Below are 22,421 nucleotides of genomic sequence, written 5' to 3' on the forward strand. Positions count from 1 at the left end.
AAAAGAGAATAAATGTCCTTCCTTCTTGTGCTGTGGATATTCTATTGGATCCCTATCACATATCAAATCAAAACACTATCTTTCAAAGCCACTCAAGAGTTAATACCACACAGTTCTTTCTGGGACAGTGATTTTCCAGAGCAACTGTGCTTGTCAGGCCAATGAAGCTATCAGTGCAAAGGGAATCAGTGATCAGCAGACACCAGAATTGTCTTGACAGTTGGAACTGGAAAGAAGCTACTGCAGGTCAGTGAATTCTAATATTTTAAAATCAAATGTACACTGCACTTTGTCCTTGTCTCCTAATAATTAGGGTAAAGAAAGAAAGAAGAAAGATTTTCGAAAAGTGTGGTTCAAGTGGGATTTCAGAAATGCAATAGACTTTGTGCAAAACTTAGGCAGGCAACAACAGGCCAAAGCATTTGGCGCGAAGTTCAGGGGCATGTATTGTATAACCGATCTGTCTGAATGTCATTTATGGTACTAAGTGCTTGATTTGGCAAAGCGTCTTTGGATATTCCACTATCTTTGTCAGTTTGGTCATTAGGAGTCTATGGGCTATTGAAAGTCAGTTTCAGCAGAATAGGGATTAAATATTTAACTGTATTAGGGGCTTTTGAAAGGAAGATCTTGGGTTTGAGAGTCCAAGAAAATTGGACTCTTAATAATAAAGTAATTAATACTTTAATGATAAGAGAAAATAAATTATGCTAACTTCTGTTAAGGAAGCACACAGACAAGCAGTTGATGCATGGAAGACAGAACTAGAAGCAGGGGCATATAGTAGGAAAAATCTCCATAACGCAGGGGGTACATAAAAAAAAAAATCTTTAATTCAGTCATATATATTTTAGGACACAGGGCTTCTCCCCTTCTCATGAGAATATCGCTATTCTTATCATGACCTTGCAGGCTGTAATCTTACATAAATAACAATGGGACAGATGTTCTAGGAAAAAATGGTCTTTTACATTCATAACAAGTGGACTGCAAATAAATATGTTTCAAAGTAATAGAACAGGCTGACAGTACGTGATTTGTCTGTAATCATACAACACATGCCCTGCTGTGAATGCCCATAGAGTATATAAGTCATGTACATTTTAAACATATACACAGAGGCCTGTATATTCATATACAGGTGAATATTCGTATTAGTTGTGACAATATACAGATATATGCATGAAATCAGGTACATAGAGTCTCTCTCCTTCCTTTTATATACACACCTCTCTCTTCTTTCTCACTGCAGATTTCAGACTTTACAGGTGGAGCTTGAAAAGCGATGTAGCTAGCACTTGGGGAAAATCTACTCCTGCTGGGACAGAAAATCTAAAGATACCTGGCACAGTTAAAAAGCCAAAGGTTACCTTTTCTTACTGCTGGGGTAACAAAATTGCCTGCTAAAGAGCCCTGTTAGGCAATTTTATTGCTGTTATCAACTGAATGATTTTGCTTGTAGGTGGCTTGTCCTTTTCCACAGAACAGGTCTGTCTCTTAACCACTGCCTCAGCAGTCAACTCATCAACTTGTGTAGATGATAGTCTTGCTCTCATTGCAGTTCTAACAGAAACAGTTGTTGGTTCCCTTGCGTATCCATATTACGGGCAGGTACCTGTCCTATTTGCCCAAGATGGGAAAGTTTGCAGTTGGAACAAAGATGAAGCCCAGGTGTTGATGGCTAGCGTTATCGTCAGAACTCCTAGAATGTTGAGTACAAACCCAGCTTTGGCCTAGAATTATAAAAGAGAAAGGTTATTAGTTGAACCGAGGACTTTTTTCCTTCCCTGCTGATTAGGATTGTTTGTATGGTTAGATTTTCTCTTTGGCCTTTTTTCACAACTCCATCAGAACTCCATCAAATTATATTTAAGCTGGTTTTCTTCACAAATATAATTTGTATGAGGGTAAAATGAGTTTCCATTGCATAAAACTCTTAAACTAGAAGTCCTGAAATCCTTTTAATCCACTTATGTAGGACTTTCTCTTCTGACCTGGCATCTGTCTCTAACGTTACTTTGGATTTCTTCCTGGCTCAATTATAAATTAGAAAAGTTATCAAGAGACATTGCATCCTTGTCCGTCTTTCCTTAACATGTTGAGAAGGGGCATCAGGGCAGCCTAGTGAGATCTGCTAGGCTTTCCCCTAGTCCTTGCAGAAGGACTGTCCAGATGATAGGACTCTTTGACATCCCTATGGGCTTTTGGAACAGCTAGACATTGCCATTTCTCATTGACAGCAAGCTCTTGTTGGAACATCTTCAAGAGACCTTGGGTGTTTTTCGAAAGCTCAATAGCATCTTTGTAAGGCTCTGTGTATATATTAGAGTCAGCGTGACCCTTTATTAATTCACACATGTATGTTCTTCTTTCCATTTGACTTTAGCTGAGTACAGTGGTTTTCTAACACTCTTTCAAGAAGAACCAATATTAAAAAAAGGAAAGATCAAAACTAGTGATGAAAATTCTGAAAAGAATGTGCTTTTGCTCACCATATCTATAACCTTGAGTTGTCCATATGAGAAGACAATGGCGTTAGGAGGAGTCGCTACTGGGAGCATGAATGCCAACGACGCAGAAAGTGTACAGGGCAGCATGACATAGAGTGGATTAAGGCAGATCGCTTCAGCCTGTGCAGGAAAGGAGAGCAAAGATGATGGTTTCGATATACAAAAAAGCATAGAAATCTTTTGGCAGGAGACTAATTGTATTTGTCCATGTCAGAAACCTCGTTCTTTCACAAACACTGCGGCCACCCATGTTTTGGTTCTGCTTTAGAAACTTGTAGCCATTGTCTTTATGCAGCAAATGCAAGAATTGATTTTGTGGTCAGTGCTTTGTGTTCCCGATTGTGGAAACCAATCACTGCTGCAGTATAAATTAATAATAATGGTTGTATTCAACTCTAAAACCAGGAAAAAATGTAGAGTGGCTTCTAACTGGTTAAGAACAAAATTAAATTGTCAGGGGAAACAGGGTAGCCCAAACTCTGAAGGTGAGTGGATCAGTTTAGGGGTTAGCTGAAGTCTGTGCAAAAAGATTTTGATGGAGCGTATTCCACTTTCTATCTGGAACCAGCTTTTCACACTGCAGAACTATGTCTACCCCAGCAACAGGAATCTCCTGTGGAAATGCAAAAGTCTGAATTAGGTCATAGCGCTTGACTAATGCTATCACCTTCAGAGACTTCTGGAAGGCTAGTGGTCGGAGTGAAATACAGAAATGGAATGTTGCAGGGAAGCAAATGCTGCTGCTGTTGCTGTCTCTATGCAGAACAAATAGGAAAAAACAAGTACAGCTGGCAGTGACCTCATGAGGTTGTTTAGGCCAGAAGGCAAAGTCTAATATGCCAATGAATTTAATCCCTTTACTGTTCACCAGCAATGATTTTAGAGAGGTTGAATTAAGCACAGTGTGTGTGCATATATATGCATGCACATACATATATGTATATTTTAAGTCTTGTATTCCTGATTGGATACACGAACCAGTGCTTGGCTATGTCAGCCAGTCAGTTTTTATAATTATGCAGATGTATGCTTGGAGAAGAGTTGAAAGCTGTTCTTATAAGAGTATTTTGAAACGCTGGAACTTACCATTGAAGCCAGAATAGGGAGAAAGAGGGTAGTGGTGGCCACATTGCTGGTGCACTCGGTGAAAGTGGCAATAAGGAGACACAACAGGAAAGCAATAGCTGGATGAGGGATTTGCTGCAGAGGAGTCAGTTTGGTACCTAACCATGAAGACAGACCAGATTCCTGTAACAGAGGAAATAGGTCTGTCAAGATAGTAGGCTGGAGGAGAAATAGCCACATCACAGTCCAATTATATTTCTCATACCAATTCTACCTTCCCTTCTTATAGGAGATCTCATACAAACTTTCTGTAGAAAAACATGTAAGAGGCAATGCTCATAGACATGATAATTCCGTAGGTTAAATAAAAACAATGTGCTTTCTTTTCCAAAGAATTTGAAAGAAGACGACACTACATTTACAGTACGTTATTGATAGCAAATAATTATTTCTCTGTTCAGGCCATCAGTTGTACATGATCAATATTCGGGGCTTTTTTTTAATCTAAACAAAGATCTTTGAACTCACTTTCTAAAATACTTTCATATCTCTTAGCAGATATTCTAACAATTTAATGTAATTTCATCACTGTCTGAGATCTTGATCAACTATCTGAAGCTTTTCATACCTTTCATCCTTCTCAGTCACTGAAAAATACCAACATCTTCCCTATCATTCTGGGCTGTAGTTTGGGCATCATTATTATTCAGCTGTTCTTCTCAAGAGAACATATCCTAACTGTGCCTGTCTTGCTCCTCCTGCATTATGGCCTAGATTTCTTGCTGGTTTTGCAACCACCATTCTTCTTCATATCCTCCCTATTTCATATCTTTGCTACTTCAACCTGTCTCTTCTGACATTGAAAAGTGCTATCTCACAGGAGGGTTGGAATCTATCTTAAAAGGACTAGTCTAATTCCCTGTCCTAGGGCAGGATCGGCTCTACCTAAATTGTTACTGATAGATGTTTTTCAAACTTGTTGTTAAAAATTCCTAGCAATGAAGTTTCCAGAATCTCCCCACATAATTTTTTCAAGTGCTTAACTATCTTTACAGTTGGAACATTTTCCTACTGCTTAACCTAAATCTCCCTTGCTGCAATTTAAGCCCTTTAGCACCATCAGAATATAAAAAAGTATACTATCTTCCTTTCTGCAGCAGCTTTTATGTATTTGATGACTTATTCTAGAACAAATTAATGTAATTTCTTGAATCTTTCCTTTTCCAAACAAGTTTCCCAGAGATCCGATCATTCTTACTACCTTCCTCTAAACTTTCTTCATATAGCCCACATGTTGTTAAAGACTGATATCCAAAACTGAATATATTACTGTATCCGAGGACTTACCAGTCCTGAGTAGAAGGATTGTATTTTACATGTCTTATGTATGATGGTCCTACCTATAGTTTCCAGTTGTTTGGTTTTTTCTCAGTAGCAATATAAAAATATTGACTAGAATAAGGTGTATGAGCAGCTGTAAAACTTAACAAGTAATTTCCACATCTTGCATTTGTCATACTTGGTTATTTCTTCCTATTTCCCATATTGAGTTGCATCCTTGTTTTCTAGAAACACTTTTACAGGTCGTTGTGATCTTTGAATTCTAAACTAGTATTTCCAGGCACTTGAAGCCTTTTCCAGTTTGTTTATTGTCTATAGATTTAATAAATATATTGTCTGTCCATCATCAAAGTCATTACTGAAAAATAATTTGTAGCACTGGACTCATGGCAGATGCTTGCAGAAGTATATCAGTACATCCTTCAGTTTGACAGCCAGACGTTTTTATCTGCTCCTGAAGGTTCTCTAGATAGCTCTACATTTGTCTTCTAGTAGTTTAATTTAAATCGTATTTCCATTAGTAGTTTGTTTGAAATAGTTTGGAGCCCCATCCTGGGCACATTATCTCCTCATGCTTGCCACATCAATTAAATTTTATTTAATAGAACCTTTAATGTATTGGGGTAGTTTCTTAATCGTCTAATTTTCTAGAAACACAGTTAATCATGCTGCATGGATGGGTAGTACCATCCCAGTTGCACAGGCAACAATAAAGATTTGTTCTAATCACAGGATTCCTCCTAAGGATGGTGAAGTCTGTCCTACCGCCACTCGCTGAGGAAATGTGCGTTTGGTGCTACCAGCATGCCCTCTTGCGTTCTGGGAGAGCACGCATGAAAAGCAAGATGGAAAACACCCAGGAAGACACAAATACCAGGTAAGCAGAGGAATGTTACCTCACTGCCTTTGGCTAAGGCAAAGCCACCTCCCAGCAGCAACACAATGTTCCATGGCATTTTCTGGTGAACTACCTTCCAGTCCAAGAGAGCTGGGGGTGCTTGGATCTTTGCCTTGCTGCCTAAAATCCAAAAAGATTTTGTAAGCCATGTTACATTCTCCAAAGAAAGGAGGACTTCTTGGTAGAAGGTGAGTTTAGTCTGAACATCAGGAAACACTTCTGTCACCAAATCAAGTAGACTGTGGAATTATCTCCTAAAGCAAATGATGGGAGCCTCATCAACAAAGATTTTAAAACTTGACTTGCAAAAGTACCAATGAATGGTCTGTAGCTGCTCCAAGAGGCATGGTAGAATAAAGGTAAGAGTGAGTTAAAAGCATGGCAACATATCTGCAGAACTGTATGTATTTCTGTTAAGTCATGTATTGTCTCCTGAAGACTCCAGCTTCAGAAGCTTTTACGTACACTAGTGTCTGGGACACCGCTGGGATAAGAGTTTCCTACTTAGTTAAATTACAAGAAACAGAGAACTCTTATGGGATATATGCCTTGCCTAGCCTAAAGCATACAGCTGTAGCTATGCAGGAAGAGCAGTTTGAAATCTTGTTTAATGTTTGAAATTTCCTTTGTAAATCTAAAATGTAAAACTTGCCATGTACCTATTCTGACAGTTGATTTTTGATGCCTTCAGTAAACTTACCTGTTTGTTGTTTGTCTCTGTTGTTGCTAGAAATGTCAGAAGGGATGATGAACAACAAAACTGAAATGAAGATGGCAACTGTGGCATCAGTGACATAGCTGCAATAGATCAGTCAGAAATTTAGTCTAGCTGTGTTTTCATGTTTATGAAATCTAGCTTACTTCATTTTTATTCAAAGTGAGGAGGAAAAGTGGTGATACCTTGTATCATTTTTGTTGAAAAGAACTGTTGCCCAACCTGGTATGAAACCAGGGTCTCTTGTAAACCAGAGCAGTACCAGTAGTACGAAGAGGATCAAAACTGCGATTTCTGCAAATTTCATTGAGCCCAATTTCTTGCTCTCTTCCTTGATAATGTCATAGGCCTGTTGCTCCTTAGCCTTTGCAGAGGCATTTGCAGCACAACCAAAATTCTTCTGAAAACTAGAAAAAAATGGACAAGAAATATCAGAGAAATTTGCCAGATATCCTCAAAGTTAAGAATCCAAATTTTACACTCAGTTATATTATCTTTTAGATATATGCATTTATATATGCATATAGAAATTATATATATATATTATTATCATAGCATCAGCAGCCATAGGTGTTGGATAGTAACTGCATTGTACTGTGTACTGCCAAGATGATCAGAAAGAAGCTTCCTACCACTAAAAGCTTGTGATATAAATACAAACAGGCATGCTATCTGGACACATGGGGAAATAATGTCAATGTTAGTGTGATTGACAAGGCTATATGATCATCAGGAAGTAAACAGTTGTCAAGTTTTTTAAAATTACAGAAAAGGAGAATTTTAAAAGAGGAATTTGAAGACGAAAGTACCATTGTAGGTATTACAGAGCTCTTTCCTTCTTTAAAAGAAAGGAGGTTGGAGATAATACAAAAGTGATAGGCTAAGTATTAAACAGGTAGGTAACGCAAGCCGGTTGTATGGGGTGATTAACACTGGGAACTGGCACAATACTAATCCTCTGTAACAACTCTCGTCACAAAGGTATTTACCAGCTATATGTAGAAATCAGTTTCCTGATTTGAAGCACAACAATCTTTCAGGACATGAAAGCAATGCTGCAGAACAGGTTATATGCAGCTATAACTTCCTATTTTCATCTACAGAGTATATTTAGCTGGGATTTGATCAGGTTCCTCGGAGAAAAAGCTGCAGTATTTTAACAGATACTTAGTATGCTATTCTGCTAGTCTTTGTTGTATGTGAGGACTTTGCCACTTGCTGTCTGACTTTCAAGCATAGGCTCATCAATAAAAGTATCACTTGTGTTACAACATGTAGTGAGTACTTGCTAACAGGCCTGTCAGCTGTATTACAGTGTGTAAAGGGTACTTACTTAAAGCCCAAGTACAGTATCTGCAGCCAAATCCATGTCAAAACCAGTAACACGATCATGGTGGGGAAGGCAAAGGAGAACCAAGAGGCAAAGTTGATGATATGGCCATTGTCAGGAAAGAGCCTGTAAAATGTAGATGGCTGTTAGCGCCCAAAATTCTGCACTCTCTTCTGTATTTCATTACTGATTCGGAAGGTACTGTGAGGCCCACTAAGGAAGAGAAGCTGATTTCCCGACAAAGTTACCAAATCGGTATTTTCCTTCTCTGTGTTGGCTGGAAGTCAGCTGTAGCAAAGTGATGCAGTTTAGTGGGTATGTAATCCCAAATTCAACCAGACTTACTCATCAACTTGTCCTTGCAGTACCAGATTTGGTGTTGTCCCAGTCAGCGTTGCAATCCCTCCAATACTGGCTGAGTAACAAATACAGAGAGACATTCCCTTGCAGAATTTCTTGTGTTTCTCCTCTAGCAGATTTTCATTTTTCTTTCTGTCTTCCTCGACTGTCAGGACATGACTATTACCTAGATCCCAAGACAGGAACAAAAGAGTTACAGAAGCTAGATTGGATAGGACAAGATCTTGTGCCTGTGTAATTCTGTATTTCAAGGCTAGGACACAATGGACTCAAAGCTGAAGGAGCCAAATTTCCTCATTTTAAGGCTGGCAATGTTGATTCTTTGATCTTCTGTCCATTTTCACTGGTTGTCTTGATACAGAGGAGTTTTTCAGAGGAATAGAATTGAAATGTGTGATAAAGTCCGAACATACTGCTGACACTTCTCGGTGAACTAGGGCAATGTCTGAACTGCACACGGTGGCGAGAGAGGCAAGAATTCAGGCAGGTACAACAGCGCCAGAGGAGTTGGACTGAAGGGAATTGGTTCTGTATCAGCACCCGACTACTGGCACTGGGATTTATATTCAGAAACACTTGAGTTTCTCAAAGATGGGAAGAGGGCAAGACAGCTGGTAAAGAGATATTGTTACATGATTGTATATCTTTGGATTAGAAAGATGATTTTAATCCCTAACCTTCTGGCTTGAAATAGGCCAGAAATTTTCCCTTGGAAATTCCTTATTATCTGATAAATTGCACAGTAGATAATAATTGAACTAACGTAAATATATAGGGAAATATCAAGCCTAATGTAAAGGCTTCAGCTAATGGAGAATTTATACATTCTGTTGTTTTATTGATTAGTTAACATCGCTTCATATTTTCAATCTATTTTTAACTTCAGCCAGTCAGTAGATCTTACTGTGCTTTTGTCTGGTTCATGGAAAAGCCTCATAAATGCTGTCTAATACAGTCAGGATGCTTTAGGTACATTCTTCTTTTAGAATTTACTAGCAACTGTAATGACAGTGAAGAAGGCATCAGGTCATCCTCCATTTTCCTGAAGAGAAAAGCACCCATAACCCACTCACCTTTTTCCTCTGTTTCTTTGGAGCTGTCTGGTGTAGTTGACTCTTCCTGCAGTTCGAAGGCTTTATTGATGTTTTCAGATGCTTGGCCAACTGTGCTAGACTCCATTTCAGACTTGTGCAACTGTTCCAACACTGCTTGTGCTATTGGGACCATCATGGCAGTGGTGGCAGTGTTGCTGATCCACATTGACAGGAAGGCGGTCACAATCATGAAACCCATGAGAAGTCTGAAATGAAAAGGTTTTAAAAAGCCAGTTTAAAACTCAGCGCAGCAATGCCCTTTATCTTACAAAGCCTTGGTTACAAATGCCGGGTTTGGAAAATGCTTAGCAATTCACACCTAGCACTTCCTCTTACCCTAGTCCGCTTTGTGAATGATACAGTAAGATTTAACATAAATTTTTCTTTTTGCAATTTCAGCCAATTGTGCTTTTACATTCTTATGGCTAGGAAAGTGGGAGCTGGTATCTTGGAGCAAACAGTTTAACTAGTTGGTATCCTGCTTATTCTGCATGCTTCAGAGGAAGACATATCATCTCAATAATACATATTAATGTATTATAATATATTTTGAAGAGGAATTGCAAACTGAATTTGATCCCAAATGGCAATCAGTTTAAGCCGTAAGGAAGATGATCTCTGTTTTTGTAATTTTATCCCACTTCTGTCATTTAAGATTCTCTTCTTACTCATCTGGAACTCTAATCCTTGTTTTAGTATTACTATGTTATTTGTCTCAAAATTATTCTTTAGATGAGATGTAGATTATATTAGATGAAAAGGGCTTTATCTTGTATGCATTTTTATTCTATTGCTTTGTAATTTCCTTCAATATTCCATCTTCTTATGATCTGAGACAAATTAAATAGGGCCATGTAGCCTCTGCATAGCTTAAAGTTCTAGTCTGGTAAACATTTATTGTTTTCAAAACAAGCATCCCCATATTTTCTCTTCTCTTTGCAATCAGTATAACAGTTAGGGAGTATATGTTTTCTATGTTTTAGCTGTAGTCTCTCCTGCTTGTCTAAAGCTGTGCTTCTGGCCAAGCCTAGCAGCAGCCTTATCTTTTCAGAATTGACTCTCTTGTTGCTATTTCTCCACCTAAAGCCATTTGGAATTCAAAAAAGAGGCACCAGGTCTGTAACACATCAAAGGATCCCCATTTGCAAGGTTTGCTCAGGCACTAACTCACTTGGACTGTAGAAAAGCATTTGTAAGATATGATTTGCAGGTTCACATAGGAGACTACAAGCAACTCTGAGATAGGAACTAACACCATAAAGTGCTTTATCCCACAAAGTTTTCACGACTGTTACTCACAGGGCTGGTCTGACACCAGTGATAAGCAAGACCCGCAGAGCAACGCGCTTGTGTAGGTGCCAATTCTCAATAGCAATGGCCATTAGCAGTCCCCCAATAAAAAGCATATTGCTGTCCTTCAAATACTCCCTGCAGACCTGTAACATGGAACAAGGGAGAGAAAATAGTGACAAGAAGCCAATGTTTAGAGGGAAGGCACTTTCTCAGGGAGGTTCTTGTCCCAAAGACAAGGACACAGTAACTATGTATTGCATCTAAACAGTGAATTTGATTTCAGATTAGGAGCTCCACCCAGAGTTCACTCTAGGCTCATGCAAGTTCTGTTCCCTGGAGAGGACAGACAATTCCCTGTGTAACAATAGTGCAATTTTCTCTTCTTTGCACCACACTCTGGAAATCACCCTGGAAATAATCCCAGAGTAAGAGAAGCTGACCAATAAATACATAGGCAAACATGTATAGAGTAAGATCTCTTACTGTTGTTGAATCCATGATATTCATTAGTGGGAACAGCAGGACAGGAAAGAGAGCTGTGACAGCCAACGGCACGGCTTCTGTGCACCAAAACAGTGCCATCACTATGATAACATAACCACATTGGGCCTCCTGACAGAAGAAGAGTACATGTAATCAGAACAGACTGTACATATCACTTAGGCTTTGAGAAGGCAACAGCCCATAATTATATTCATTGCCTGATAAAGGGATTTGGGGAAAGGTTATTTTTTATCTTTCTCTCCCGTCTATCCTCCTACCTATGCAGATCCTAATCAAATGACAAACTATTCAACAACCTTGTAAGAACTGTGAGGAAAAGATTGGGGCCTCCAATGGGGAAAAACAAGAAACTTAGGAAAAGAAACAAATTGATGACTTTGAACCCTTCATCATAAGGAATTGGCAGTCCCTGCACAGACTTCTTGATTTTGCTGATGGTGGTATTTTCTTTTTATATATTTCTGTCTTTGAGTTGCAGAAATAGTTACTGATCCAGTCAAGGTTTCTCCACCTTTTTCTCCACATGTTTCAGGACATGGCCCAGATGAACCCCAACTAATTTCAACAGCCTGGATTCCTTGTACTGTAAATACTTTTATCTATTTTTTCATTGGATTTTTAGCTTAGTACAGACTTTGAAAGGCTCACTGACAAACTGGTCACAGATCAGTTTCAGCTTCCACTGGCTTTGACTTGTTTCTTTGAGTATGATCCCCTATTTCATGTTACTCTTTTTCTGAGAAAACATTGATTTAGTTCTGCTTTGGACAACCACTCCAAATTTTATGTAAAAATATTTAACTCAGTCCCATACACTAAAAAGATTCAAAATAACATGTCACAACAAATTTTCATATGGCTGGGCTGATGAAGAAAGCAAGGAAAAGTAACATTGCATATTAGTGTCTTCCTCATTTTGGAACTAGCGCAATAATGGGTGCCAGCAAATCCAAAGGAAGAAAAAAGTGGTTGTGTGGTCTTGGATCAAGGATGTCCACTAAAATATACCGGACAGTATGAATGAAAATGTAGTGATGCTTATTGAGAAAACAATGAAGAGATGGAAATTGTAATGGCTGGATTACAGAGAAGTAAACCAAGGAGCTGGAATAGTGGCTGGCAGGATCAAACTTGTGATGCTTTAGAACATGCTCAGGACTTCTGAACATGGCATGGAAGTTACAGAGCTGGTGAAGGGAAAGGATGAACAGGGGAGCTGAATAGTCTGGAGAAAAGACAATAGCAATTTAGGTGGTAAATTAGCAAAGCAGCAGGGTTGCAGAAGTAAAGCTGAAAAAAGATTCATGAAGAGATGAAAAGATGCCTTTTTGAGCCTTATTTTTGAATGAGAGCAGTAAGAACCTTAATTATACATCCCATCAAGCACTGAAAGCACTTTTCCATTTTGATGATCCTTTTTTCCTCATTTTTGTTATTAAGAGATGCCAGTGGGTGCCTTTGGAGAGACCCTAGCAGGATTTTGGAATGTGTATCATAGGCACGGTGCTATTCTCTTCCAGCCTGCTGTGAACAGGCTCACAGTAAAAGCTGGAATAAGGCTTTTCACGAAGTCAGTTGTCCTGTAAGGACATTCCTCTGTCTTTAGACAAAATCTTTAGCGTCATCTGCTCTCATTTGTAATAGTTTAGTGACCAGTGCTATGTCATTAATAGCTCAACAGAATAGAAAAATGTGAAATTCCATCCTGTAAATTGTCTGCTTACAACTCTGCAGCTGAGGTACCAGTTTTTCCTGCTTAGCAGTACCACGATGCACAATTCTAACACAAGAAATCGTCTTACAGATTGCAAAGGGAAAAGTCCAGGACCTTTTAAATTTTTGTGTTGTAGCTGACTACATAGAAACCAGAGAGAGTCATTTTCCAAGAGGAACTGAACCAAGACTGACAAATCATTCCATAGGCAATACCAGGGAGTTATTGTATGGTAACAATCACTCTAGCAACTAAGTTTGAACTCGTGGCCTCAGGACAAAAAAAAAAAAATATCTCTGGCTACTTAGAACTTTTCTGATCCAGGTCTCTCTTAACTTCAGTAACTCTTTCGCCTATGGAAAGTTAACTAGCAAAAAAGTGCTTTTTCTGTTTTTCTTCTTAGTAAGCTTTTAAGTGATAGTTTAAGCTATTTTATTTGCATAGCAAGGGAATAGGAGACACGCCTGATCAGTTACCACATTTCACCTCAAGCCAATGCCACTCTATCATTCTTGCTTGCAATCCTCTGGTCATAGCTCCAAAGTCCCTGATAACACTCAGAAAAAGAGCTGTGAGGAAGAAGGAGCTTTGGGACAGGCTGCGCAAAAAGACAGGGAAGAGCTAGTGGAGTGAAGAGGGAAGCTTGGCGAAGGAGACTGGAAACTGGGAGTCAGCAGGGATTGGGAGACAGGCAGGCAGGTAGAGACCAGAGGAAAGAGCTAGGACTTGACATCCAAAGAGCAGTGACAGGAGAGGTAGATTGGGACTAGCTATTTAATGATACTGGGACTGTAGTAAGAGACCTGAAGACCAGAGATTAGATCTGTCTGCATGAAGAGATTGGGAGTGGCAGGAATAAGCCTGAGTGTAGAAGCAGCAGAACACTGGCAGTCTGCCTGCTCACAGTTCTCTATTTAAATGATCGATGTCTCAGAAATACCTGTCCCACTACTACAGTTTTTTGTAGTTAACTATTTCTGAAGGAATCCTAAGCAAGGTGTCTTCCAAAACTTGACATTTTAAATTTTAAATCATTGTTTGGAAAGATTCTCACAGACATATGCTAAAAAAAAAGAGTGAAATACATAGTATTTTGTCCGTATGTATCAGAATTCCTTGTCCATCTGACCAAGAAAAATGCTTCTTCTATTGGCAACGACAACAAGGAAAAAATTAAAAGGGGATGTGGACTGGATACTTTTAGAAAATCAGAAGGGGGATTAAAATTGAGCTTTAGATTGTAACTTAGGTTCACATGTGTAAGGTTCAGCATAGAAAGTCCTTTGCTAAATCAGTTAGATGCAGAGCAAAAGTTACAAAATTGCATGTCACTGAGCATTCTTCTAGAATATGCAATCACAGATATATCTGTTTATCCATCTATGTCCTATTGCTTTTATATTCCCCCACTATCAGTAGTCAAAGGGGTCTGCTCAGAAAAAAAAGATCTTCAAGCAATAAATGAAGGAAGTGCCTCTGAGAAAGAATCTGTATGTTCTCTTCAGCTCTGTCACTTAAAAGGAACAACTCTAAGGAAAGATTTGGAGATTTGGCTCTCAAATTCAGTTTAAAAAGTTCTTACCTTGGTAGGAACAGCCAGAGGCAGAGGAAGAAACAAAAGGGGTACAAACACTATGATCAGGTATTTCCTGAAGGCTAGGGTCATCTGCAGGAACCCAGCCATGGTGCTGGAGCTAGCCCAGTGCTGAAAGGCCTCAGCTCTGCTGCTGGAGACTATATAAACACTTGGGAATATTAACCATTGACCTCAAGAGGCTGAGTGTTGTTTTTGGAACTGTAATCGGAGAAAGAAGGAAGAGAACAAAGAAGGGAGGGGACAGTAAAAAGTGTCAGACCAGGAACTTTCTTAAGATGATCTTCCTGATAACTGGTAAATCCAGGAGAGAATTAACTCCTTGTGGACCAAGTAGGTTTATTAAGAGCATACTGAAATGACCTATGCTTTGTTTAAAGAATATTAATGTTTTGGTCTTTAATAATGCCTTCTTTGAATAGGTACTGGTATTCCTCCCATAAAAAAGAGAAAACGACTCCCTCCATAATAGGTTGAAAATTGTTTTAAAAATATGTAGAGTACTGAAAAACACATCTGCATCCGTAATACTCAAATACAGAGATTAGAAACATCTGCACAAAACATTATATAAACATCATTGTATCCGCTGAGAAATTCTTTGGGTGGCAAAACCTGCTAGAGCAGAGCTTCTGTCACCGGGTGCCACATCAAGCCCCCATGCAGGAAGGGACTTACAATCCTTACCACCTGAGAGCAGGGACATCTATATGCAGTCCAAGGATGACGCTCATGACAATTCCGTTTTCTTCTACTCAAAGAGCAATAGGGGAAATGTTAAGGTCTGGTCAGAACTCAGTTACTCCCACATGGCAGCCCAATATGTTATAAGAAAGGCTTAGGGCCCAAGAGAGAACCTAGTAACTCTTTCTGACATAGCCTGTTATCGCTCAGTGCATCACTTTGCAGACATTGGGCTATTTTTTTTCACCTTTCTGGTCTTACAGGTTTATAAGCACAGCTTTAGTAGCTTGCAGGGTGTATTGGGGGAAAAAAAAAAGTGCTACTGGGAAATTACCAGCAATTGTCGTTCCAGTTGCAAGAAACTTCCAAAGTGCAAGCAGTGAATTACTTGGTTCTGTAAATACACCGGAACATAATTCAAGTTTTTAATTCCAAAGGGAGTGTCTTGTTAATGTGACTTTGATATCTTTATTTGGTAGATCATACAAGCGCATACTTCAGATAATGATGATAACTTTTCCATTTTATTGGTGTAAATTGTCACAGGTCTGTTTATAGTTTACTCAAGCAGAGAGAGAGAGAGCAGCACAGACATTACATCATCTGATGTCAGCTCCACAAAGAGCTTCTGCTGTTTCTCTCTCTCATCCCTTTTCTGCTGAGGCTTTTTTTCTTTCAATAACGTGCTTATGATTGAAAATTAGTGGGGTTTCAGTGTCAGAGCTGCAAACTCACAGCTCTCTTGCAAGCCTGACTTAGGCATATGGCTCACAAGAAACAGCTTAATGTTAAATAACTGCCAATCCTGAGCTTTAGCATTTCACCCTTGGTACAAAAAGAGTGAGAAAGAGCTTTCAAATTAATTATATTCCCCCCCAATTTTGCATCCACTTAATGTTGAATTAGTGTCTGAAAAGGTGCAGTGACAAAATCAGGCAATGACAAAGTAATTTTTCTCGTTTCTACTCTTATGTCCTAAGGTTGCAATCCAAATCTAAAAGTAAACCTCTCATTCTCACATCTCTGTAACATGGAGGTTGGCCTCCAGCTGCAGTCTTGCCTATGGGATGGACGTAACAAAGCAGAAGGACCTCAGCTAGCGAATCGTGCCTGTTCGTCAGAAGCAGCACATCTGCAGTTATTGTTTCCACTGCTACGTGAGTCCTGTTATTTTCAAAGATGCTATAAATGAGCTCTGTAAGTGTATTACTGCAAAATGAATGGTTTATGTCTTCAGGGGGACTTGTTAGAGCTTTACCTGTAGCCCCTTAACACTCCCTTAACGCTGTTAAAGTGATGCCAATTTACATTAATTTGGAACTACTCCAGTTTATATAAACGGGTTAATCTAATACTCTGAACTGTGTTCTTTGAATTTAAAGAACAACTTGGTCTTTGCTTACTGATGTGCTCTTCGAGGCAGACCAAACCTAACAGGAAACCTACTGCACAGCCAAAACCTCTTCTGTGTTACAGTTTGTAAGTTATTTTGTCCTTTAGAAAAAGAAGTATTTTCTAATGTGCTGTAAATTAATAGAAGTGATTACACATTGCTAACTACAACATCTTTTCAGATCCTAGTGCATTTAGAATGTTGATTATAACTCTTCCTTTGTTCGGAGATAAGAAAAAATCAGATTTTAAGCTTAAATTTCTTTAATCATCAATAAATAACACAACCAGGGTTGCAAGCCACACATTTAGCAGGGATGCAAGAGCAAGCCCTGTCGCCTGGTCTCGTTGTACGCAACGCAAGGGCAGAGCGGATCCCCTCCCCGTTTTGCAGGGGGGAGAGCGACGAGCGGGCACGAACCCTCCCGGTTCCCCGCGGGCGGCGGGGCGGGGCGCGGCGGGGACGTGCGGCACAGCGGCCTGTCCCGGGCGGAGCGCTCCGCTCCTCCGCCCGCCGCCGCCATGGCCGCCTCGCCGCCGCCGCCGCCGCAGCCCCCTGCCGCCCCGCCGCCGCCCCCCGCCCGCCGCTGCTCGCCGCTGCCCGCCGCCGAGCCGCTCCTCTTCCTGGCCACGCTGTCCCTCGGCCTGCAGGGCCCGCTCGCCACCCAGTACCTCTGGGACCGGCTGGGGGCCGAGCGTGGCTACAGCGGCCCCAACGCCAGTAGCCCCGCCGGCTGCGGGAACGGCAGCGCTGGCGACGACCCCCTGCGGCAGGTGGGAGAACGGGAGGGGGAGCGGGGGGTGCTGCCGCCTCCCGGGGTCTCAGGCGCCTGTTTCTCTTGCAGGAGGTGGAAGCGCTGGTCTCCCGCTGGAACCTCTATATCAACCTGGGAGGTTTCTTCGTTGGTCTTTTCTCTGTGACTCTCTTCGGACCATGGAGCGACAGCGTGGGTCGCCGTCCGGCGCTCGTCCTGCCAGCAGTGGGTATGGCCGTGCAAGCGGCCATCTATCTTCTCGTCATGTACCTGCAGCTGCACGTGGCCTGCTTTCTCCTTGGACGCGTTTTGAGTGGCCTCATGGGAGACTACAACCTGATCCTGGCCAGCTGCTTCGCCTACGTGGCCGACACCAGCGACAAACGCTCACGGACATTTCGCGTCGCCATCCTCGAGGCGTGCCTCGGCATTGCGGGCATGCTGGCCAGCATCGGTGGCGGCCAGTGGCGCAAGGCTCAGGGGTACATCAACCCCTTTTGGCTCGTGCTTGCTGCCAGTCTTGCTGCCGCTCTCTACGCTGCTTTCTGTCTTCAGGAATCGGTGAAGCAGCGGAAACCAGCCAAGCTGTTCACACTCAGTCATTACAAGGCTGTTTACAGGCTGTACACAGCCCCAGAACACTTGAGCTCCAGGCGGAAGCTCGCTCTTTACTCCCTGGCTTTTTTTCTTCTTGTCACGGTACATTTTGGAACCAAGGACCTCTTTGTTTTGTACGAGCTTGGCTCCCCTCTCTGCTGGGCTGCTGATCTCATTGGGTACGGCTCAGCCGCCAGTTACCTGGCTTACCTAAGTAGCCTGGGAGGGCTGCGGCTGCTGCAGCTCTGCCTTGAAGACACCTGGGTGGCACAGATAGGCTTGATCTCCAATATTTCTGGACTGGTTGTGATTTCTCTCGCTACTACAACACCACTGATGTTTACAGGTGATGCTGAATTCTTAAATCCCTATATCTCAAGCTCTTAGCTTAGAGATGCCAGCAGATGCAGGAGGGCAGTGTGCTTCTGGGAGCTCAAGCACATGGAGGAAGTTCTGCCTCTGTTTCAGCTCGTGTACCAACAAAACTGTGGCTTGCTCTCAGCAAAGTTGGCCAAACACTGAAGTTGAAAGTGCAACCATTTAGTTCCTAGAATATTAGATTTCCCAGAAGCTGTATTACACTGCAGACACAGACTAAAGTGCATTGTGAGATGCAGGAGGGTGAACTGGGTCTTAATATAGCAGGGAGAAACTGCCTGGAGCTACAGATTTCTGGGATTAACTTTGGAGACTGTATTTTTCAGCTGAGCTTTCTCTAATGTGCTGTATCTTGCTCACAGGTTATGGGATTCTGTTCCTTTCCATGGCAGCCACTCCAGTCATCAGAGCCAAGCTCTCCAAGCTGGTCAGTGAGAGAGAACAGGGTAAGGAGTTAGCCGCTGTGCTTAAGCCAGGTCCTGAAACACCGTCTTCTTGGAACATTAAAATGAAAGTGCTTTGGAAGGTTAGGACTTCCTTGGCTCCTTTGGACTCCTGTGCCCCTGCATTCACCCTCAGGCCCAGGGTAACATTTTATTTTTTCAAAATAATTGTCATTTATCCATTTAGACTTGCTACATTTTCAAGATGAGGACAAGAGAAGAAAAGCAACATGAAAAGTATTCCATTCAAGCTCAGGAATAGTTCATTCTTCCATCTGTTTGTTTCCAAAACTTTTACAAGGGGCAAGAGTTAAAATGGATTATATAACGAGCAGAAAATAGTGATTTCCCTGACCATGACTCTTTTCTGTAGATCAGTAACAGTAGGAAGAAACCTAGTGGTGTTAGAGGGGGTTATATCATTGACCATGGTGAAAGATCATGGATAACGCGTAGGAGGAGCATATTTGCCTTTCTTCCAGTAATTTGTTTCAAGAGCTTGTACTTGCTGTTAAACACTGTATAGGAATGCCTCTGCAGGCAGACAGAGGGGAGGAGGGAATCGAGGGGGGAAAGATCGAAAGGTGACTTTGCACAATTCTAATATAAGAATGAAGGTGGCGCACACTTGATACCAGATTTATGATGCTAAATCTCTAAAGTGCAGTCTTCTTCTGTACTTAATGTTTAACAAGCGATAAGATGTGCTTGGCAGTAAACAGATCTATAGCGCCCTGTCTAAAGCATTTACAATCCAGCTGATATATAATACCCCTGCTCAGCTCTGGTGATACAAATTCTGGAGGTCAGTGAGGTGGTCCTGGCTACAGAGATGTTGAGCTTGACAGGTTTGGCCTGCCAGGCCAGCACAGCGTGCCTCATCTCTGCTCCCAGCTCTTGCGTACCATGCTTAACAATGCAGACACCAGTTTTCTGACTGGAAGTGCAAACCTTTAGAAAGGTTCGCAGAATCCCACTGGAGGTGACGTGGTAAAGACATTTGCAGGTAGGGCCGTCTCATCATTAACCTCTCATATATCTTTTCCAGGTGCTCTTTTTGCTTCTGTTGCCTGTGTGGAAGGGCTGTGTTCACTTGTGGCTACAGGAGTGTTCAACTCTCTCTACCCTGCCAGCTTGCACTTCATGAGGGGATTCCCATTTCTCTTCGGGGCTATAATTCTTCTTATTCCAGCAGCTATTATTGGGTAATTTACTTCACATTTCTAAACTTTGCCATATGAAAAATAACAATTTACTCTACTTAGGATAGAGGCTTACAGTTTTTAAGGCATATTTTCAATTATGCTTATGAGAGGGTGTTTAGTGCCCCAGTAAGCAGAGGTGCAGGTCCATTTCTTCTGGCATCTGAATCCTAGCGATAAACCTACAGCCCAAGCAATGTAGCTGCCGACATTCAAAGTGCTTCAAAGTCTCACTTCACCCTCAAAGTGGAATCCAAAATCTGGGGTTAAATTTGAAAGTCTTCCTTTATGGAAGAGATGGAGCTCTTTTAGCAGTCCCTCTTCCCGTTGTTTCTCTACTAATTAAAGCAAAAGTTGTGTCATAATAGAAAACAAATCCCCTGGTAAGTCTTGGGAGGGAGAATGTGTTGGGATTTGCAGTAGAAGTGCAGCAGCTCTTGGCAGGGTCATTTTGTTCTGTTCCTTTGAAACTTTAAAACTTACTTCATTCAGCAACATCCCAGTGTGCCTTTGTAGGCTCTAACTGTTCTTTCTTTCTTAGGTGGATAGAAATCTGGGACTCAGACCATGACTACAGTCACTTCTCAGATGCTTCCCTGTCCCCTGCAAATGGCTGAGCAGCAACTTAGCAACACGGAATTGGCCAGCTCGGCAGTGTGGGCCTCCTCCATCCGAAGACTGCTCTTTATTCTTCCCTTGAAGGACAGATTAGCGTGGGAGGGATGTCTTGCTTGTCGTTACTAATTTTTAAATGCCAAATAGTTGGAAAACATGGCTCTGACTGCCAGTAGGAACTTGATTTGCAGATGTGAATGCCTTCATGCCATTGTGTTGGCTCATCTGTCAGAGAAAACCCAAGAGACCCAAAAACTAAACAAGAGTAAAAGCTATTATTGGCCATTTGCAAGGCCAGTTAGTGGTTTGGGGTTTGGTGGGAAGGGAAGGTTCTATGGCATGCTTTTAGTGGTGAGAGAGGACTGAATTCTGGTTTAATTGCCAAAATGTTCCCCTCTGAGCACTACAGTGTGCAGCAGATGAGCTGTTGGTGTGGGTGAGGCCCAGACCAAAGTCTGCAGAACAAGACTGAAGCAGAGGTACCCAACAGCGTGCTGCTGAGGAGAAAGATCTGCGCTCCGAATCAGTCAATAGAAGTCATACAAATGTCGCATGCCAGACTAGGCTCCTGCAGAAATCCTTATCATGAGCTGTAGTTTACCACAGGAATATTATTGCCGTCCTTATTGACTAAACTAGCTTTAGCTTCGCAAGTTAGAGGTGTCCGAGGGAGAGAATCTAATGCGTGAAGTGCTTGTAGCGAGGAATGCCAGTGGCATGTCCTGCCTGTCTGTCTGCAGCTCAGCCCAGGATTTCAAAGGTACTTTTGAGAAGTAATAGCTCGTGTGAGAATATTAAGGTGCAAGTGGGTGCCTTAACTGACAGTTGCCCAAACTGATGAAGTTAAGGCTAAAATTGACAAAATTGGGCCTCCCTAACTGAAGACCCTTACGTTATAAATTTGAGGCTCCAACTGTGGTAAGCGTGCCCTAGTGTCACGTGAAGTTACTGCTGTGCTCATGGCAGAGCCGGAAGCAGTCCTTCCTCATCAATGCACAGCGCTGTTGGGATGAGCTGGTGTGGGGACAGGACTAGTGTCTTTGGAGATAAAATTATGCCCCAGTTTTGTGTCAGTGACCTCACTTCTGCTGCCCTTCTTAGGATATGTTGATGCCAGCAAGAAAACCCCATGTTCATGGTACTCATAATTGTTCTTTTCAAAGCATTAACTGTATTGCCTCAATCCTATTTTCTTCAAACTGCCATAAACCAGCAGTTCTGTTTGCATTGCATTGCACACACTGTTCAGATGAAGGCAATGATGTCCTTAACTGTGAAATTGCTTAGCAGACATGTTACTTTCAGAATGAATAAACCCTCCATTTTCTTTTATGGTTCATAAAAAGATAGCTTTTCTCGTACAGCCGTTGATGTTGTTTGTCCTTGCCTCGTTCTGTGCTTATCTCCATTAATTTCATGCTGCTTCCTTTATTGAAGACTGCAGTAGGGAAGCAGCAGCAGGAAGTTATCTGCCTTGTGGAGAATGAGCGTGTGAGAGTGCTGAGTCAGGAAAAATGCAGATTTGGGACTTGCAAGCAGCCAAAGCTTGCTTTTCCTAAACACCAGAGTAAAGCTTGCAGGAGTGCTTAGTCTGTAGCCTGTCCTTCAATAGGCAGTAAATGTGAAATGCTTGTATACAGCTTGTTTCCTGTTCATTAGGAGTTTGTGATAAAAGCAGGAGAATTGGGGAGTAGAGAAGCAGGAGGTGGAGAAGTAGGGAGGCTGTAAGAACTTGGCGTTATGCCACTTGATCTGTGTAGTTATGCCAGTGGACATAGGCTGGAGTTACATGTCTGATTGACGGCCTAAGCCCAGAATTAGCCTCCCTGAGGAACAGGGCATGCTGTGAGTGTTGCATTAGGTGTTTGTAGCTGAACTGATTGTGAAGTAAGTCTTCTCTACCAACAGACTCCATGGACGCCAATGCTAGCAGCTGC

At 41.6% G+C, this 22,421-nt stretch overlaps 2 protein-coding genes across 2 annotated transcripts; one reads left to right on the plus strand and one right to left on the minus strand.

The window, feature by feature from the left end:
* Positions 1-1,601: 1,601 nt before the first annotated feature.
* Positions 1,602-14,508, minus strand: SLC13A2 (solute carrier family 13 member 2). The gene is made up of 12 exons (XM_075168707.1): positions 14,407-14,508; positions 11,090-11,218; positions 10,613-10,749; positions 9,295-9,519; positions 8,205-8,393; positions 7,863-7,985; positions 6,715-6,936; positions 6,515-6,612; positions 5,813-5,934; positions 3,597-3,758; positions 2,493-2,630; positions 1,602-1,733 (listed from the first exon to the last, which is right to left on the minus strand). The coding sequence occupies exons 1-12, from the start codon at positions 14,506-14,508 to the stop codon at positions 1,602-1,604; spliced, it is 1,779 nt and encodes a 592-aa protein (XP_075024808.1).
* Positions 14,509-16,858: 2,350 nt separating this feature from the next.
* Positions 16,859-21,845, plus strand: SLC46A1 (solute carrier family 46 member 1). The gene is made up of 5 exons (XM_075168743.1): positions 16,859-17,268; positions 17,340-18,192; positions 18,587-18,670; positions 19,716-19,872; positions 20,411-21,845. The coding sequence occupies exons 1-5, from the start codon at positions 17,017-17,019 to the stop codon at positions 20,484-20,486; spliced, it is 1,422 nt and encodes a 473-aa protein (XP_075024844.1). The 5' UTR covers positions 16,859-17,016; the 3' UTR covers positions 20,487-21,845.
* Positions 21,846-22,421: the final 576 nt, after the last annotated feature.

Source organism: Calonectris borealis, chromosome 19 (genome assembly GCF_964195595.1).
Source record: "Calonectris borealis chromosome 19, bCalBor7.hap1.2, whole genome shotgun sequence".
In the NCBI taxonomy this organism is placed as follows: Eukaryota; Metazoa; Chordata; class Aves; order Procellariiformes; family Procellariidae; genus Calonectris; species Calonectris borealis.

Excerpts from the sequence above, each read along its gene's own strand:
- SLC46A1 (XM_075168743.1), top strand. The coding sequence starts at position 17,017 with ATGGCCGCCTCGCCGCCGCCGCCGCCGCAGCCCCCTGCCGCCCCGCCG. Across the intron at positions 18,193-18,586 it reads AACACCACTGATGTTTACAG|GTTATGGGATTCTGTTCCTT; the intron begins GTGATGCTGAAT and ends TCTTGCTCACAG. Across the intron at positions 19,873-20,410 it reads ATTCCAGCAGCTATTATTGG|GTGGATAGAAATCTGGGACT; the intron begins GTAATTTACTTC and ends TTTCTTTCTTAG.
- SLC13A2 (XM_075168707.1), bottom strand. The coding sequence starts at position 14,508 with ATGGCTGGGTTCCTGCAGATGACCCTAGCCTTCAGGAAATACCTGATC. Across the intron at positions 7,986-8,204 it reads CTGCAAGGACAAGTTGATGA|GCTCTTTCCTGACAATGGCC; the intron begins GTAAGTCTGGTT and ends TACATTTTACAG. Across the intron at positions 2,631-3,596 it reads TCCCTATTCTGGCTTCAATG|GCTGAAGCGATCTGCCTTAA; the intron begins GTAAGTTCCAGC and ends TTTCCTGCACAG.